General features: G+C 36.3%; 1 protein-coding gene across 2 annotated transcripts in view; it reads right to left on the bottom strand.

Moving 5' to 3' along the window:
• Positions 1-10,429: 10,429 nt before the first annotated feature.
• The window catches only part of KCNN2 (potassium calcium-activated channel subfamily N member 2), a 142,876-nt gene continuing 134,739 nt past the window's right edge, over positions 10,430-18,566 (bottom strand). For both annotated transcript variants that reach the window (XM_063086094.1, XM_063086095.1), the window contains 2 exons: positions 13,309-13,378; positions 10,430-10,982 (listed from right to left, as the gene is read on the bottom strand). In XM_063086094.1, the coding sequence (XP_062942164.1) occupies positions 10,695-10,982; positions 13,309-13,378 (358 nt within the window). In that variant the 3' untranslated portion in view covers positions 10,430-10,694. The remainder of the gene's footprint in view (positions 10,983-13,308; positions 13,379-18,566) is intronic.

Genomic DNA, 18,566 nt, shown 5'->3' with positions numbered 1-18,566 from the left:
TTTGATATCTCCTCATTATTTTTGGACATTTCCTAGTTTCCTGCACAGGAAGATATTCCAGGTTCATGTTGAACTTCCCTGTCCTAGTCCTGAACTCAGCCATTTTCCCAAGGAGAGAGGTCTGAAGAATCTAAGATCTGATTACTAGGTTTGAGATTTTATTGCTTCTAGGGCAATTAGACAGAATTAGGAAATAAGTATAAAAACATATTTTCATATGAACATTACTATATCTATTTTTGTATGTATAAACTCATACTGATGCCTTCAATTCCCATCCAACACCAGAGGAGTCTTCCTGACCTATCCACATTCCTAACTCCCTTCTCCAATGGAGAGAAACTGGTTCCCACTGTCATCAATGTATTTACTCATTTGCTCAGTCCTACAATACACAGAAAGTCGTTTCAGAATTGCTAACCCACACCACTGGGAAAAACAAGGATAATAAATTTTTTTGGATAAGGGTAGTATAGTTAAAGTAATTTCTGTAAATTAGTTCATATTGTACCAATGTTAATTTCTTCTTCTTGATAATTATAAGATGTAACTGTTAGGGGAGGTGTATTAGGGGATATAAGAAAACCTTTGTAAATTTTTTGTTTTTGCAATTTTTCTGTAAGTTTATGATTAGTTCCAAATAAAAAGTTACAAAAAACTAAAGTTTCCTCCTCCCCTCAAGACACAGACTTTGATATGATTATATTTTTCATTTGAAACATAATTAAGTTCATTTAGTTTTGTTTGTATTCTGGTTTACGGTTTTCCCCATATTATCATTGAGAGAATGTTTTGAGCATATAAAAAATTAACATGATTCAAAAGTAGAAATTATACTTAAAAATGCACTCAAGACAAGTGTCAGTTACTCCCTCATCCCTTCCACTCTGTTCCCCCCGCCGCCTATAGATACAAATGCATTAGTTTCTAATTTAGCCTTCCAGTGTTTCCTTTTTGCAAAAATAGGTAAATGTGTTTTTCTTATTTCTCCTTCCTTTTACAAAATAGGGTATATTATATATATACTTTTGAACTTGTTTTGCACTTTTGATTTCTTTACATTTACATTTATCAATAAATCCTGGAAGTCACTCCCTATGTGTTCATGGAGATCTTCCGCTTCACAGTACTCCACTTGGAACAAATAATATAGGCATTTCTGTTGTATTCAATGTTTTGCAATTACCAGTAGTGTCATAATTAATAACTGTGTCATAATAATAACTGTGTGTACATACTTTCATGATGTTGAAGTTGTATCTTTTGGGCAAAAACCTAGTAGAGGAATTTCTGGCTCTATAAATTTCTGGCTCTAAAAATAAATGTAATACAGTTTTTTTAGATATCATCAAATTTCCCTCCAGAAGAGTTGAGCCCTTTCACATTCCCACCAGCAAAGTGTTACAGAGCCTGTTCCTTCACTTCACAACAAAGTGTCTTGCGAGCTTTCAGTATTTGCCAATCTAGTGTGAAGGTGATCGTATACATGTTGAGGTTCCCTTATCCAAAATGCTTGCAACCAGGAGTGTTTCAGATTTTGTATTTTTTCAGAGTTTGGAGTATTTGCATGTACATAATGAGATATCTTGTGGATGGCACCCAAGTCTGAAAACAACTCATTTATGTTTTATATTCACCTTATACACACGTAGCCTGAAGGTAATTTTACACAATATTTTAAATAATTTTATGCATTAAACAAAGTTTGTGTACATTGAAACATCAGAAAGCAAAGGTGTCACTATCTCAGCCACCCATATGGACAATCTGTGGTTGTCTCATGGAAAAGATATATCACAGGTGAAGGAAGCTGGGAGTTTCTTTTTTTCCCTTGGGAATGCTGAATAACCTGTGTGTTGTGTGCCTGAGCTTTGACTACCACTTGTCACATGAGGTCATGTGTAGAATTTTCCACTTGCGGTATCATTTTATTTATTTATTTATTTTTGTTGGCTGGCCAGTAAGGGGATCCGAACCCTTGACCTTGGTGTTACAAGGCTGCGCTCTAACCAACTGAGCCAACCAGCCAGCCCTGCGGTATCATTTTAGTGCTTAAAAAGTTTCAGATTTTGGAGCATTTTGGATTTTGGATTTTCAGATTTTCAAATTAAGGATGCTCAACCTGTATCAGTGTAGTTTTAATTTGTGTTTCTCATATTATGAATGAAATGAAGATCTTATATATTTAGGAATTCTTTTAAATATATTTGGTAAATTACCTGGCTTTTGCCCATGTTCCTAGTTTCTATCGGGTTTTAAAACCTTTCCATTTCAATTTTAACAATATTAAGGATTTTAGTCCTTCATCTTTGATAAGTGTTGCAAATATTTTCTCCCAGTTTATCAGCTGCTTTTCACTTTGCTTATTCTGTGTTCTCTGATGGCTATTCAAAAGTTCTTTTATTTTTATGTAGTCGAATTTATAAATCTTTTCACTAATTGCTTCTGCATTCCAGAAGAGATCAAGAGAGATGCTTCTGAGTTTCACTACGTGTGATATGCCAGGTGCTTGCAAGCACTGGGCAGAAAGCAAAGGTTTTTCCTGCTTGAGGCCTTGAGAGAAGTACTCAACAGAGGCCTGAAAAGATTGTGGGAAATAATGGAATGTTGTTTAATCTTGTTTTGGATATGAAATAACACGACAGTAGAAAAACACTGATTGTCCCAAGTGTCTTGATGTATGAGGATTTTGTCTATCTATGCAAGTGCCGAAAATACAGAGGTGTTCTGATATTTTTCTTTCCTCCCGTAATGAGGGTCCTGGTAGCTCCATTTGTGGGTATATAGAAACTGATCTTCTGAAAGCAATAGACACAGATCATGTCTCACTTGCTAACAGAGTTTGTGAGTTTTGTCTTTCTCCCAAGAGAAGGAAACACTATTATTTATTTATTTTATTTTTTAGGCTTAAATAGAAAAAATAGAGAATTTTCCAGAGCAGGTATATGCATTTTAAATTTTAATAGGTTATTCTAAAATGTGCTGAACCAGTTTACACTCAGACCAGTAGTATATGAGAGAACTATTTTTCCCATACCTCTTCTATACCAACATATGTTACAACCTTAACAGTTTTTTCATCTACTTGGAAAAAAATAATATCTTATTGTGCATTTCCCTGGTTATCAGAAGGTTTGTAACTTTTCATCCTTCATGTGTTTACTGCCTATTTATATTATCTCTTGAGAGTTGCCTGTAGAAATCCTTTGCTAGTCTTCTACAAGATTTTTGTCTTTTACTTATAGATATGTATAATATCATATACATATGTATGATATATATAATAGAGATATCTATATAAATATCTAGAGATGTCTCTATTATATATCTATCTATATAGATACATCGATAAACCTCTCTCTATATAGATACCTTTATGTATATATGTCATTGTGAAGTTTGACAGTGTGATAATGCTGGGTGTCTTTGTTCCTGTCATTAACGAGAATGCATCTAGTGTTTCACTGTTACTTTGTATCTGCTTTATCAATTAAGTTCCTCTCTGTTATTAGTTTGCTATAAATTTTTTTTCATGATTGTTTAATTTTATCAGATGTGTCTCTAGCATTGACTGAAATAATTATACGATTGTTTGTCATCACTCTATTATAGGTAGTAATTATATTACTAGGGCTTAATATTTTTGTAATCCTGATTAAACTTACTTGGTCATGATGTATTATTCTTTTACTATGTAGCTGGATCTGGTTTTCTAATACTTTATTGAGGATTTTTACATGTAATGTATACTGATTGGCCTGTAGTATTCTCAAGTTTTCCTTGCCCAGTTATAACTTTAGGGTCATATTCCTAGTAAAATAAGTTGGTTAACTTCATGTTATTTTAACACTCAGGGAGAGTATATATAAGATGCACATTATCTATTGCTTCAAGGCACCTGGTTTAAGTGATTTTTGGTTGTTAGATTTTTGACTACGTTTCTGTTTCTTTTATGGTTATTTTTCTATTCATGTTCTACTAATTCCTGGGCCAATTTGGTAATATTTATTTTTCTTGAAAAACTCATTGTTTTTTTGTCTGTTTTATCTGTATAGGCTGAAGATATCTTAAAGTCTCCCACAACAATTAGGTATTTTTCTTGTATTTCTAAGAGTTTTCATTTATAACGCTTTATTATTTAGTGCATACAATTCATGCCGCTTCCTCTTCAGTGTAAATGAGAATTTTATCAATCTAACATGGCCATCTTTTTGTGATTTCATATTTTCCCCTTAAAAACCATTAGTCACACACACACACACACACACACACACACACACACACACAAACCGGGGGGGGGGGGGGGCGGGAAGAAGATATAACAACCACAATTACTTGAAGTTGATAGACAAGCAAACAGGGGACATTGGTGGGGGGGGAGGGGGGAGGGAGGAGGGAGGGAGGTTTTGGTGATGGTGAGTAATAATCAGCCACAATGTATATTGACAAAATAAAATTAAAAAAAAAAAAAAGTCTGAAATGAGCATTGCTACCATTTTTTGTTTGCACCAGCCTAAATTCTCCCCTGTAATTTTGTAATTACAAATTGGTAATTTGTAATGTTCTATCATTTTATTTCATACCTTTTGTAAAAATCAGATAAAGGCATTTTGATTTTAACCCAGGATTATATTTTCTGTCCTTTAAGAGTGCAAGTTCAACCACTGTTAACTTCTTATCAGGCCACTATGTTTCCTCTTATCGTGAACTTCTTGCTTTGTGCTTTCTTGTTTTTTATTTTTTATATTTTCTTACAGTAACTTTTTGTCTTTTCAAAACCAATTTTACTGATACTTTTTTAATTATCGAAGCCAAGGATAAAAAACATGTTATTACTTTCATTCTCCTCCTTTAAATATAAACAAGTTCTCATTAAATGCCTTTGCAAAAGGGTTTTTTAAAAATTTATTTTTTTAATTTTTTAGGCAATATTCTGCTTTTTACTCATTTTGCAAGTCCTATTATTACTATTCAGAAGAAATATCCCCTTAATATGGCTCTTTCAGAAAACGTAGGGGACAGGAATCTCATGAGGATACAAAGGATTCCCCACTTTGGCTATTTCCCAATCGCCAGCAAATATCCATCTAGTTTTTTTCCCCACAGTGATCTGCTTTAGAAGCAGTGTAAGACCTTTGTCATCAGTGCTGTCAAGGTGACTTACAATCTTCAAACTCTCTGAAAATATGTTTTTGAATACAAACAAATGGTACAAAATTAATTTTTTAGAGAAATAAAGTGAACAGTGCCCCATTGCTTTCATATTTAGGGGATGCCACTATCTCCTCATAATGTATATTTTCCCCCTACAAACTCAAAAATAAAATATTGGTTCACTTAAAGGCCTTTTATCTATTCACTGTTAGTTTCCTCCCTGAGGTACTGTTGTATCCACCAGAAAGACAGGCCAATTTTGGACTTGTATTCCCCAAGCCCACAAAAATATGAATGTTCAAACTGACAATTCCATTTATAACCAGTAAAACAAAAGTAAATCTTAAAATAATAAATAAAAGTGGGAGTACATGAGATAGAGGGAGAACAGGTTCATGTACAACTCAGAAGTGTACAAAATCACAGTATATATGCACAACCTGGAAACAGGTGTGCACCTTCTCTAGCCCACCCTGAAAAGATAGCAGGTGGCACAGTGAAAATTTTAGAATATTGTGGCCAAAAAGATTTTTGGTGTACACTGTACCAAATTTCTTATTACTTAGAGAATTTTGAGTCTTCGTTTACAGTGAAGATATAGTTTAGAAATGTTTTAGTATCTTATACCATCCCTCATCCATTTCTTCTTTAGAAATGTTTATTTTAGTGTCTTACATCATCCCTCATCCATTATCTGATGAAAGCTGGTGGCCACAGTCTCTTCTGCAGATGAGGTGCTGGGCCTGGGTGGCTGAGGGCTCATTACATGGCCCCCCTTTAGCAGAGGTAATAGGTGACCTTACCTCCAAATGTGGGTGGCAACACTGAGTTTTTTTTTGTGAACTGTTGATTCTCTCGGCACTCATACCCATGAAATATCCCATACTGCATGTGTCCTTTTCCTTTGAGTTGAACTCGTCCTCAAATACTGTCATTCTTCTTCCTTAGCAGAGGGCACTAGGTTTTCACTGCCCTCAAGCATTTTTAAGGGACAGGATTGACTAGTAAGAAATATCACCTTGTTTACAGGCTTCCTTTTGGGGGGTGGAGTGGCAGGGTAGAGTACTCTAGGAAAATCGGTAATTAAGTTTATGAGAAACTTGTTTCCTATGTCTAATTCATTTTAGGAATATTTAGATATTTCAGTGTCCTCATCTGTAAGATGGAAATAAACACAGGGTTGTTGAAAGGATGAAAGGGTGAAATGAGACACGTCTCCAATAGAGTTGAGAAGACTTGGGTTGTGGAGAGAGAGAAGAGCTCCTTTCCTGAGGAGGAGCAAGAGAGGCAAATTACTAACAGAGTAGGAAAATTGGGGAGGTGTTCCTCTATCTGGCTTTCTGTTGGCCACAGCCTGCTGCCCGCCCCCCCGCCACTCCATTTTTAGCTGGATCTAGAGTCAAGTGAGCTTCTAATACATTACTCCAGACACTGCCAGGACAAACTGCCCAGTAATTCCTAGTCACTTGGGTTGCATTCCCCCTGACCCCACACCCACCACACACTACCACCCGGGGAGCATGGATGTTGGGGCAGAGGAGATGCATGACTGGAGAAAGGGCATTTACTGGGGGAGAAAACGTTCTAAGTATTTCTTTTTTGGGGGGTTGGAAGGAGGGGGGTGGCTGGCCGTCAGGAGGATCCAAACCCTTGACCTCGTTGTTATCAGTACCACACTCTAACCAGCTCAGCTAACTGGCCAACCCATTCTAAATATTTTCAAAAATTGAAATGGGAAGTATCTGTAAAACTGTAGTCCATGATTTCTGTCTGTGGGTTCACTGACTTATGACATAGTTAACGGAAGTACTAGAGAGCAGCATTGACGGGGCTATGTTTTTCCTTCCCTAGCCTAACACACTGGAAAAGGTCATTCCGCCAGGAACTCTGACAGTAGTGACAGTGAGATGGAGAGAAACTCCTCATGTTATAGCCTGTTTCAGGGTATTCCAAGTCTCTCAACGCCTACCAGGATTTTATTTTTCAAACAACCAGTTCAATAACTTTTTCTTAGTAAATTGACTTGACAATTCAGGTAAAATACATTTGGTATCAGTGCATGTTACACAGATGGGGAGAAGTAGGTGGAGGTTTAGGACATACGTGGATGAATTTGGAGAGGGAATTGAGCCGTTTGGTCCAACTCTTACTTGGGTGCACCTCCAAGCACGCCCCTCACCAAGCACCCTACACTTTTCTGGATCATTGTTTATGAACAGTTTTTGTGGGATGACAAGAACTGAAAAGGGAGTATGTCGGAATTACGAAGACATTGATATTCTAGATCACATTAAACAAAAAACAGTGACAGGATCAGAAAACAAATATGCTAATCCAGAGTCCAGTAACTTGCTTCAAGAATGAACTAGACAAGTGAGGGGGAGAATTTATAATCTATCCTGCCAGGTGTTAAAGTTATAAGAAGAAAGGCAGATAATGGGTGTGTTTAATATTTGCTGCCTTATGCTAGAAACAGTAACAAAAAAAAGCAGCTACCATCATTTGATGAGATAGATACCAGTCTCGCGGAGCCCCACTGATATCTTTTTTTCTCATTTTATGGATGAGACTCAGAAGAATCAACTCTGTTCACATGCATTGAGCTAGTGAGTGGCAGGGCTAAGTCCCAAACCCAGGTCTGACTCTTAGCCTCAGGCACTTTCCACTTTGCCATGCTATTTCTCAAGACGGCAAAATTCAAAAACAAGCGCACAGTAGAATTTTAATCCATGCCTTGACGTTCATATTAACCCTAACCAATAGCTTTTTCCTCTCAATTCCCATACTTTGTTTTGGAACATAATTAGTCAACTACTGCAGATGCATTGATGAAGAGTCTCTTAGAAAACAACTACAGAGGTTGGAGGGAGAAGAAATTAAGGGAGAAAGCACATGAAATTTCAGAGATTGTCTGCCTGCTATGCATTTGAGTCGTTCTCATTTTTTTAAGAGCATGGGATCTTCTTTCTAGTGGCTGACCTTGAACCCATATATAAATAGGTGAAACAAAATGATTGAGGAAGGAAGTGCCATTTATTTTAAATGATTTATGGCAGCCAAATGGCTTGCACTAACTGTAGAGAAATAGGCCAGGGTGTGGTAGGCTGAGATAAAATGAACAGAACTCAATTATTAAAAATTCTGAAAAACAATATACAAGTAAGAAAAAGGCATATATCACCACAAAAGAGCAGCCATCTAAGCAGCCTTCAGAGGATTCTGTCTAACGTTCAAAGCCACTTGGGAGGAGTCCTGGTAACTCTGTGTGAAGTGGGATTTATTCAGCAAACTGCTTACCAGAATGTCTATGTAATAAATGGGTCCCCTCCTTCTCTTTCAAATTGTGATGATTTGGCATTTTTTAAAATACAGAAACAAAAGATATATTTACCAGTCTATGTATACTTTGCATAGAGAGACAAGAAGAGTAAGATTAATTGTAAAGGACAAAAGAATAACATCCTAGATGTGCTACAGTTAAGAAGAGAAAAACACAAGGTAATGAAATCTAAATTAAAATTCACTTTGTTGTCTTTCCTCTTCAACAAGAGGAGCAATACATTATTCTTTCCCTAGTCTTCTAGTGTTCTGGTGTAATAGTGCTAATTGATCAGTAAGATGATAATTAAACTTAATTATCTGCCACTCTGCCTTTTAGTCACAACAGAGGTAGAATATACAAGAATTATCTACATCAATTACAAGAACAAATTAATCATTTCAAAATTTCTTTTTCTTACATCCAATGTTTATACCAAATACTTGATATATTCTTGTATGTAACCCAGAATACAGAAAAGGAAATTTTACTTTTATCCCTGAAGTAGTAGAAATCCTGATGAAACAGGATTTTGATGTTCATTTAATTCAGCGGTATATTTCTATAAGCTGTGTTCTGAGTGCTTTTCTTTCACTTATTATTAAAAGATATTTTAGGTCTTGTCTCATCCACCACAGGCATATATAATATGTGTGAATGAGCTTTAGTTTCAGCCACTTTGGATAGATAGTCAATGGTAAGTGGTTCTCATGCAATCGAAAGCAATCATACTTTTATATCTTTGATCTTGAAAGGAAATGTTTGATTTTTTGCATCAATTATGGAGAATGGTTGTGAAAGTTATTTTATTCTTTGAACTGTGCAAGATGGATCAATATACCACTCTAGTTTATGCTAAAGAAGAAAAAAATATGCTAGCAACTTGCGATGATGTAAGGTTGACACCAAATGGTATGGTACAAAATAAAGGGGAGGAAGATAAAAGCCTCTTAAACAGATTTCTCTGAAAATGGAGTAAATTTTAGGCTTAGACTGGTGTAAGCAGGTGCTTTAAGAGCTGTCTAAATGAAGCCTTACTTTTATGATGTGTTACCCCCACCACTGCAGACCAGCTTTTCCTGTAGACTCTGGGGAATAACACTACGTGAGGGAATTCCACCTTGCTATTATCTCCCACATGGCTCTTCTAAACCCCATGGATTCTTAGAATAAATTTGGAAAGAGAAGAATTTGCAGCAATAACTACCCAGTTCCCCTTCACACTAACTGATCTTAACCACCAATGAAACAACTGTGCTGAAACTCATGAAATTTAGTAGATGACATTTACTTGTACCAAATACGTAAGTACAGACCAAGAGGGGGCCATGAACTAGGTAATGTGTTAAGAGTTATGTTCATTATGCTGTTGTATGCAAACACGTATGCATGAATATGCACCATGTATACCCCAAACATTTAGTAGTGCATTCTGGGCTCGTCATAATAAATGAATACATGGGAAGATATGAATCACTAGTTTAGACCTAAAATTCTGCAACAACAGTTCACAGACATAGTGGGCACTGGTACTTTTTTCATGTAAATTTGCTGGTAAACTGGGAATAAAGTAATTCTTGAAAGCATCTGTGCCCCTGGTTTGCATACGTTCTGGTATAACAGCCTGACTTTCCACATCATTTGGAAACAAACTGAATTAAAAATGAGATACTCAATACTCAAAAAGAATAATAAGCTGTGCTGGGTCAAATGACTGATGCTAATATTTCATAATGAGGGAAAACCTTAGTGAATACAGTCAGAGAAATTGAAATTATTTTTTTCTATTCAGCCAAACTTCTGGAAATCAAACTAATCAGCATACATCAGATGATAACCTTGAAAAAATAATGTGAGAAGTGAAGCTTTGAAAATGAAATGTTAAGTGACCAAACAAGTATGTGCAGAAATTAACTTTTTTTATTATATATCATATAATGTAGTAGTAAAGTTTGTTTGAAGTGCATGAATAAAAAGTTAGTGAAATTACAGGAGGAATAATCTATATAGCAATAATAGGTGCATTCCCTGTGCATCTGAAAGAAAAAAAAAAAAAAAGAGTTTTCACTCATTTTGGCCTAAAACTTATTGTCAGGTTCCCAGGATTCTGACATCAGAACCCGGATAACTCTGATTAGAACCATAGGGGCTTTACAATAAAAGCTAAAATATTGACCATATGATGGCAAAAAGTCTTATTTTGTGGTTAACTTATTCTCTTCTAGCTACTCTCTGATGAAGTTGGTGGCGCTGTAGAGGAGGACCGTCGCCTCCTGGACGAAGACCGGGACCGCTCCGCGTTGTAGGTGATCTGCTTGTCGTAGTTCTCCATCTGAGCCTCAATGAAATCCCGCTGCTGCTGTCTGATGGTCTGGCTTATGAGCCCAGGGAGGGCATGGATGCTTCCAATCAAAGTCTCTAGTTTTGTTTCCAGGGTAACGATTCTTTTCTCGAAATCTTCACTCCTTTCATTTAAGTCAGAAATCATGTCATACATAATATTTTGGGTCTGGAAAACAGGATTGAGAAGAATGTAGAAACAGAGAACTAAGAGACTTCATTACTCTTCCCCTGAAAGCAAACCGTCAGCTCTGAGGTTTAGAACAGGTGTCCCATTGGTGACATACAGTGTAAGAGGGGTGTCAGCTAACTGAACAGTTTACCTTGCAGAGCAAATTCAGTGTCTATTCAATGTCAAGGTTTAGAAATGTCAGATCTGAGGCATAATTTGGTTCAGTTGCAGAAAATATGGTGCAGGTACTGCTGGTAGTATGCTCAATGATTTTAGGTGGTGTAAGGATAGAGAACAATGTTTCAATTTAATACTTTAATGGTTGTTACAAAAGTTAGAGCATCAAATTCACTTTGCAACATGCAATATTAATTAGGGCAAGGTTAATTTTTAAAAAACAAGCAGATTTAAAGAACAATAAGTAATAGTACAGATGGTACTGGGATATAGCAGAACTTTTTGAGGGTACAATTATGAATGAAGTTTAGGATTAACTGATTTGATCAAGTAATTTAAAGCCCTAAATTCCCAAATACCTTTTGTTGTCCTGTTTTCCAAATATAGGCCTTTCTCCACTGAGTCCAATAGCATTTTTATAGATCACCACTGAGAGAATAAAAGCTGGGGGAGATGCTAAAGTTACCAGTCTACCTTGTTGGCTATGGATGAAGCAGAGCTAAGTGACTGAAATAAGAAAATGTGTTTGGTGTCCTAGTGAACCTTAAAATTGATTACTTTGATCACAGAGTATCCACAACTCTGATTCCTGGGTATATTTTCCTAAGTAGACAAGAGACAAGGAGAGAAGACTCTAGGGCTGATCAACTCAGAGCCAGAGGGAAAAACAGTGGCCAAGAGGGCAGGCTAGAGATGTTAACCTTGGCTCAGGGCAGCCTTTCCAAGTCTAAATCTTCTCTCCTGCCTCATCTGCTTTTATAATACATGCTCTCATCCTGCTTAGCCACCTCTTCAAGATGATAAATGAACTGATTAAATAAGAGAGTTATTCAGCCTTGTTTCAGTTTGGCCATGGAAACAGAGTACATTAACTGTATTTTAACTACATAGTCTTGAGAATATATCAGAAACATCCACTCATTTAGAAAATACTGAACTCTCATGGCATGTACAGTCCTATGGTCATAAACATGGCACAAAATAAATAATTTGGAAAAACATAGCACCTTGCCTTAAAGAGGTTCTCTACATTGGTATTTCAAAGTGGTCTGTTGTATTTCTTCATAAAAATATCCAGTTTCTTTTATCATTTAACCTAGAAGTGATGCAAGAGCCTGACCCATCTTTGTTCATGATGTGTCAAAGCCACATCTATAAATGTTAATCAAGGACGTCTTCATATTTCCTAGGTGTTTGCTGCCCACTTTATACTCATGGTACCTGCTCTCCTAGCATATGCCATTAAATACTTCACTTACCATCTTCAACATATTTATGTTATTGATATACATTAAAATGATTACAATTTAGATGCATTATTTAATGATGGTAGGCAAATATGTATAATTTTTATAGATTATACTTGAGGCTTTAGTAAAGGACATATAATTTGTCAAACATTAAACAGGATGTAGAGATCCAATGGAGAGGTGCCTCTTCCAAAGCATTTGTGATAAAAGGCTGGACACTTACATAAATGCTATTCTAATAACTCCTTTAGAATTTGCTCAGGAAAGTGCAACATTTTTATTGTTGACTAATATATTTTGAGAGTGGATTTTACTCGGAGAGGAACAACCAAAAGTCAATCAGATAAATGAGGTAGAAAAATTGGGGGATTATTAATGTACTTTTAAAAAATTGGCATAATTTTTAAATAATGAAATGGAGAAAGAACCATAAAATATTGGTCCCTTTTTTTTTGGAAGACAACCCTCATTTTAGGATGAAATTTCTGGTATTTATTTATTTTTTTATTACAACTCTACATTCTTCTGAGACCGTTTTATATATATATATATATTTAAACAATTTTATTGATGAGTCCTATTTAGCCTTGAACCACATAGTCACACCCAAGATGTAGTTCTGCTCTTGTAGAAATGAGACATTTCTTATGGTACTTCCAAATCACTGCGATAAGGAAAGCGTTTTGAATGGGGTTGAATAATGTATATAAGGAAAGAGCATATTAAGTAAAAGTCTTAGAAAAATTCTTTAAAGTTGGACCATCATTGTAGGGTGGTTTATTGGTTTGATTTAATTAAATTTTGGGCTGGCTCCTCCTGAAGCATTAATTATTAGTGACTGTGCAGTGGTTAATTTTAACAGACACAACCATCAGGGCTGAGAACCTCAGGCTTACCTTTGCCAGGTCCACCAAGGTGTTTGCTTGGTCATTCAGTTTCCTCTGCTCCATTTTTACACTTCTTAATCTGAAAGATAGAATCTGAAGTCAGAAAGGTTTCCTTCTTTCCACAGCTCCTTATGTCTTCCAAAGAGCATGCACAAAATTGACAAGAGCAAATAACTGCATGAATAATGCCTCGAATATCTGGGGTAAAGTCCAAACTGGTTATGTATCTGGTACAATGAGAAGCATGCTTCCCCAACACCGCAAAAAAGAAACAAGAAAGAGCAAGAGATGAGATGTCCATAGGACAACTATTTACCAGGTAAAGTTGAATTCATAAAGTCTCATAAGGATTTAACCATATGAGAAAAAGCCAAAACATTCCTTAAAGCCCCGGTATCGTGACAAATAGACATAGGAAGAAATATGCAAAGCAACTAGAATTTCATCAGTGTTGGAGCAATGAGCACCTTCCTATGCCTACGTGATTAGATACAGGTATCAGCCCTGTTTAGTCTGAAATGGATTGTGTTAGGTATTTGAACCTGATGAAAACACAGTGATAAGTGAGATTCTTATTAACAAAAATAAAACTTTTATTCAACCAGCAGCAAGATAACTCAAAACACATAATTCTCTTATTCTTCATTGTATCTCACTTGGCTTTTATCTTAAACTGCCATCGAATTTGAAGGGAGGCCAGACCATTTCCTTGTTAGAATTTCCCTTAATGCAGATAAAAGTCAGAGGACAATTAAGGTATCTGATGGATGGAATCTCTACTGATGAGGTTACTTTTAGCTACTTTTAAATATCATTGTATGTACCTGATAGACAGTCAAAAGGCCACTGTTTCTTAAAAAAATAAACTGTTTGAGAACTGTTACTATTCCTTAACTTATTTACTGTATAATTTCAACAAATATTTTATTCAGTAATATGTACCAAAAACTTAAGATTTTCCAAAAAAGATAAAAGTGATTTATTGTTCCTTAAGCCAACAATTCAAAGCCTTGCTCAGAAAGAGGAGGTCCCCCGAGCTACTTAATAAAAATGAGAGGAAAAAAAAAAAAATCCATGGTAACCTTATTTTGCTTTGATGTCATTTTAATGATAAGTCATTTTACAAAGTATAGTTTCATGCTGGAGAGAGTACTTTTTATTATTCTTCAATTTAAATTAAAGGTAAAATTATATAGAAGGAATAAAAACTCACAGGGCAAGATTTTACTGCCAGGGAGATTGTTCTAACACATGTTCATAATGCTCTGTGATTTTGTCCTGAAACTAGAATATCCAATATGTCACCAAATCTGCTCTACAGTGAAGTGTAGCTCCTTCTGCCACTGAGAATTTAACTGACACCTAGCTACAACATGATCTTTAGCAATCTAAAACAGTTTAAGGTTATAACTTATTACAACTACGTGTTTATTAGAACACTTGGAACAAAGTTAAATAGCTCCTTTTTATGTAGTTACAGAAATGGAACAAGTTCTATTCTAAAATAAATTTACAAACATATTTAAATTCAATATATTTTTGAGAAAGGTTTCTGTAAGTATTTACAAGGGTTACAATTCTTGATGTGTGCCTTTTAAAAACAAGCAAAAACCAAAACTTAAACACCTGTGGGTTATTACAGAGAAGTGTACTAGAAACAGCAGCAATGTCAGATGTGGGTTCCATTTTCACTGGCTCTAATTTGACCTTCAGTGTCCTCGTGTTTGAAATGAAGTGTGTTAGATTAGACCACTGTTCCTTTAGTGCTGTGTTTATACCAACAGAGGTGTTCTAGATGACTTTTAGTGATACTCAAACAAGCCACTGAACAATACTGAAACATATGGAGAGACAGTTATTCCCTTTCATTCTCTTCCAGTTCTTGATTATTGTACGAAATCCATCTCAGGCTGGTCCTACCCTGTCCTTATCTCCTAACAGCTGCTATTCTCTCTCTCTCTTTTTTTTTTTTTTTAGAATATAGAATATTTATTTCACTTTGTTCAAAAATAGTCAAGTAGCCTGATACAAGTAAAGTCAAATACAATGTAGCAACTTAAAAAATCAATACACTGCTGTTCAGTCTTTTAGTGATAGTGTTACCCTTTAAAGATTAGTGCAACAAGCAAAATGTTAGTTTTTAAAGCAGGATCTCAGCTCGGAGCTTTTGGCAGGCAACAGTCTATGGCTAGAATTCAATACCAGTATTTCAATAGTTAATTGATGTTAACTTTACCTTTCTTTGCTGTGAGTAATATACTTTTTATTCATTTATGACACGAGATTTATATCAAATGTCCCTTTCAAATTTAAATAAGTAATAGTACAGGTGGCACAAGAATGACTGAAGTTTGGGGCTCTGGACCAGATGCCTCCACAACTTGTGAGCACAGAGGGAGGTGTGAACTCTGAAGTCAGGTGGAGGGCCTGTGGCAGTTCCTTGGCTGAAGTGGGTACTTCGTCTTATAAACAATGAAGCCTAAATTACTACTCTTGGATTACTATATTATGTCTGACAGTAGAATTTTGCCCATTTTATTTTCTACTGATCTGGAAAGCTGGCATAGAGTAGCCCTGTTTGATTGGAATTCCGTTAGCTTCCTGAACTTAAATCATCTTGTTTGTGTCTTATACTGCCTATAATGTAGGAAGGCTGATAGAAAAAGCCTGCTTAAGCTGCAGCTGCCAGAATAAAAGGTAACATGCAGATGTGTATTACACTTCTTTCCCCCCAAAAAGAAGAATAAGAAACATATGTTGATTTCTTCCTTGTGAACTTCACTTATCACAGGAAAAGATCATGATTTTGGATCACATTTCCATAGCAGCAATCAGACTACTAAAATTCACAAATAAAGGATCTGCTGGGTGCATGCAGCCAGTAGAAAATTCTGCAAATGTTGAAAAGAGCGGCTCACACAACTTACTTCCGAGCTCTATTTTCATTTTGTTGAAATAAAAAGACAAAACAAAAGAAAAGAAACTGTAAAATATTCTGGAACAAAATAACACAATGTGGTGTTCATTTGTGCACAGGGGGCTCGATTCACTAGCTGTTATGATTCCACAGGATTTTGACATATTGACTAAAGAGAAACACTATTTCATTAAATTACCATGCTACTTCACTGCTACTATACTTCCCCCACCTGAAAGTACTTAGCTTCCTCCTGAATCAGAGTTCAGAAGGAGGAAAACACATAGTCATCTTGGCCTCTTGATACTTGATGTTGAAGTAAACAGCAAGAAATATGTTAGCCTAATATGAATATGATATGGTTAATTTCTGAACAATGGTATTATAATTTTTTGGGGGGGGGACATCTTTTCCAAATTGGGGCTATTCAGGAGCCTGGCTTTCTGAAAGGCAGGTAATCCAACACTCTGTGTTATATAAATTATCTATACTAGATTTCTTGGCTCTGAGACAAGTGCATAGTTGAGACTGAAGAATGAGAAACTTTAAAGTTAAAGCTGCTACCAGAAAAAGGGTTAAAAGTCAGAGAAAGAGAACACTTCGTGGCACTAAGTGACAATCCAAAAAGAAAGATACATTACTGAAAAAGGGGCACAAGCCTGGAATGTTCAGCATCCATCAAAGACTAGAGAAGGTATGAAGTTTGAAAAAGAGAGAGTTGAGATAGAGGGGGAGTTGGTGGAAGTAGAGAGAGCTGCTAAAAAAGCTCTCAGGACAAATCAGAGTAGGAGAGGCCAGGAGAGTTCTATCAATGAATTTTAAAACTTCAACTAGTAAAGTCTGATTTCACCAGTGCTGGCAGATGAAGCTAAGGGTCTCACTGGATCTGAATGGTGGGCAATGAAGGCCTTGCCCTGAGGAATCGAGCCCTGTGTGCTTTCCTTATGACTTCACTCCCCAACTTCCAACACTAAGTTAAAATGAAAGATAATTATGCACAATTAGAATAATCTAGCCAAATCCAGCCCATATAAATAAACTTAGTTGTGCTTTTTCACAAAGTATGTGTCCCCACCTCAAAGGAAACCCAACAACTCCAAGACTAATTTATAAAACAATTCAGAACATTTTTGAGCTGCATGAGGCTCATCTACTTTAGAACTACACACTGCTACAGAATAAACAGAATGAGAAATGTCTGACAAGCAGAAGGATCACTGGTGGCTCCCTGTATCACTCTATCCAAAAGTGGCAGGCTAAAGGACCCTGTGGAAGCTGTTCCACGGTGCCTTTAATCAGGTCTTATACACTGCATTTGCCACCTGCTTAGGGGCAGTTTTTAAACTTTGCTTCCCCAAAGATTTTTTTCTAACATTTTCTTATAAAAATTTTGAAACTCACAGCAACGTTTAAAGAATTTTACAGTGAACACCCCTAAATTCTCCTCCAAGTTTTTGAGTGAGTGTATTCAGAACTTAAGTCCTATGACAAGATATTGTAAATTCCCACCATTTACACATGGCTACAGAACGATGTAACAAAAACTGCCACAGCATTTTTTTGGATTTGTTGTTATATGAAAATTTATCAAAGGCTTCAAAGGTAAATTGGATGTAATTATACGTTTACTAGGTTACACTGACAGAAAGGGACACAAATAAAATCCTGGAGGAAATGGGATGTGCGGTTGCTGGACCCACAGACCGACCACACCTGCTCACTTGCATGTCACCTCACACCCTTCCACCCATGACACACACATCTTCTCACACTCACCAAGGCACGTTTTCTTTTTAATATACTTGAACAATATAAGTTAGTGTCAAAATATTAAAAGTACAAAGAAATGATTTCTCGAAGTATAGCCTGTGTACTTTTTGTATGAATGTTGGGGTTACTGTGTTATATGTTTTTTTTGGGGGGGTGGGGGATAACCACTCTAACAGGAGAATTATGTGCTGGGTGAGTCTGTTGGGGAACAGGCCTGTCCTCAGACAGGGAGACAGGCCTGGAGAACAAGAGGCAAAGGCTCAGAATCTCTTTTTCGGGCTCACTCTCTTAGGTCTAAGCTTCAAGGGATCGAGGTGTCCAGGCAAGTGCTCGTAGATGGTGGGGAGACTGTGAGCTCCAGGGAGCAAGCTCCCTCTTGTGAGTCAGATGGGTTATGATGTTCCTCTCTGCGCTTTTCCCATTTACTTCCCCCAGACTTTAAAAGAGTGTTATCTTCTTGGTTTTTCCTTAAAATGGAGGTAAAAGCACAGTTGTGTGTCCAGTTAAGTCACAGAGCTAAAGGGGAAATATCATCTTCTTAGGAAAGTGTGTTGGTGGCAGTAAGAGAAGTGGCATGAGA

The sequence above is a fragment of the Cynocephalus volans genome, chromosome 2, assembly GCF_027409185.1.
Source record: "Cynocephalus volans isolate mCynVol1 chromosome 2, mCynVol1.pri, whole genome shotgun sequence".
Taxonomy (NCBI): Eukaryota; Metazoa; Chordata; class Mammalia; order Dermoptera; family Cynocephalidae; genus Cynocephalus; species Cynocephalus volans.
The sequence above is the reverse complement of the archived record's forward strand: the minus strand, read 5'-3'. Positions and strand labels throughout refer to the sequence as shown.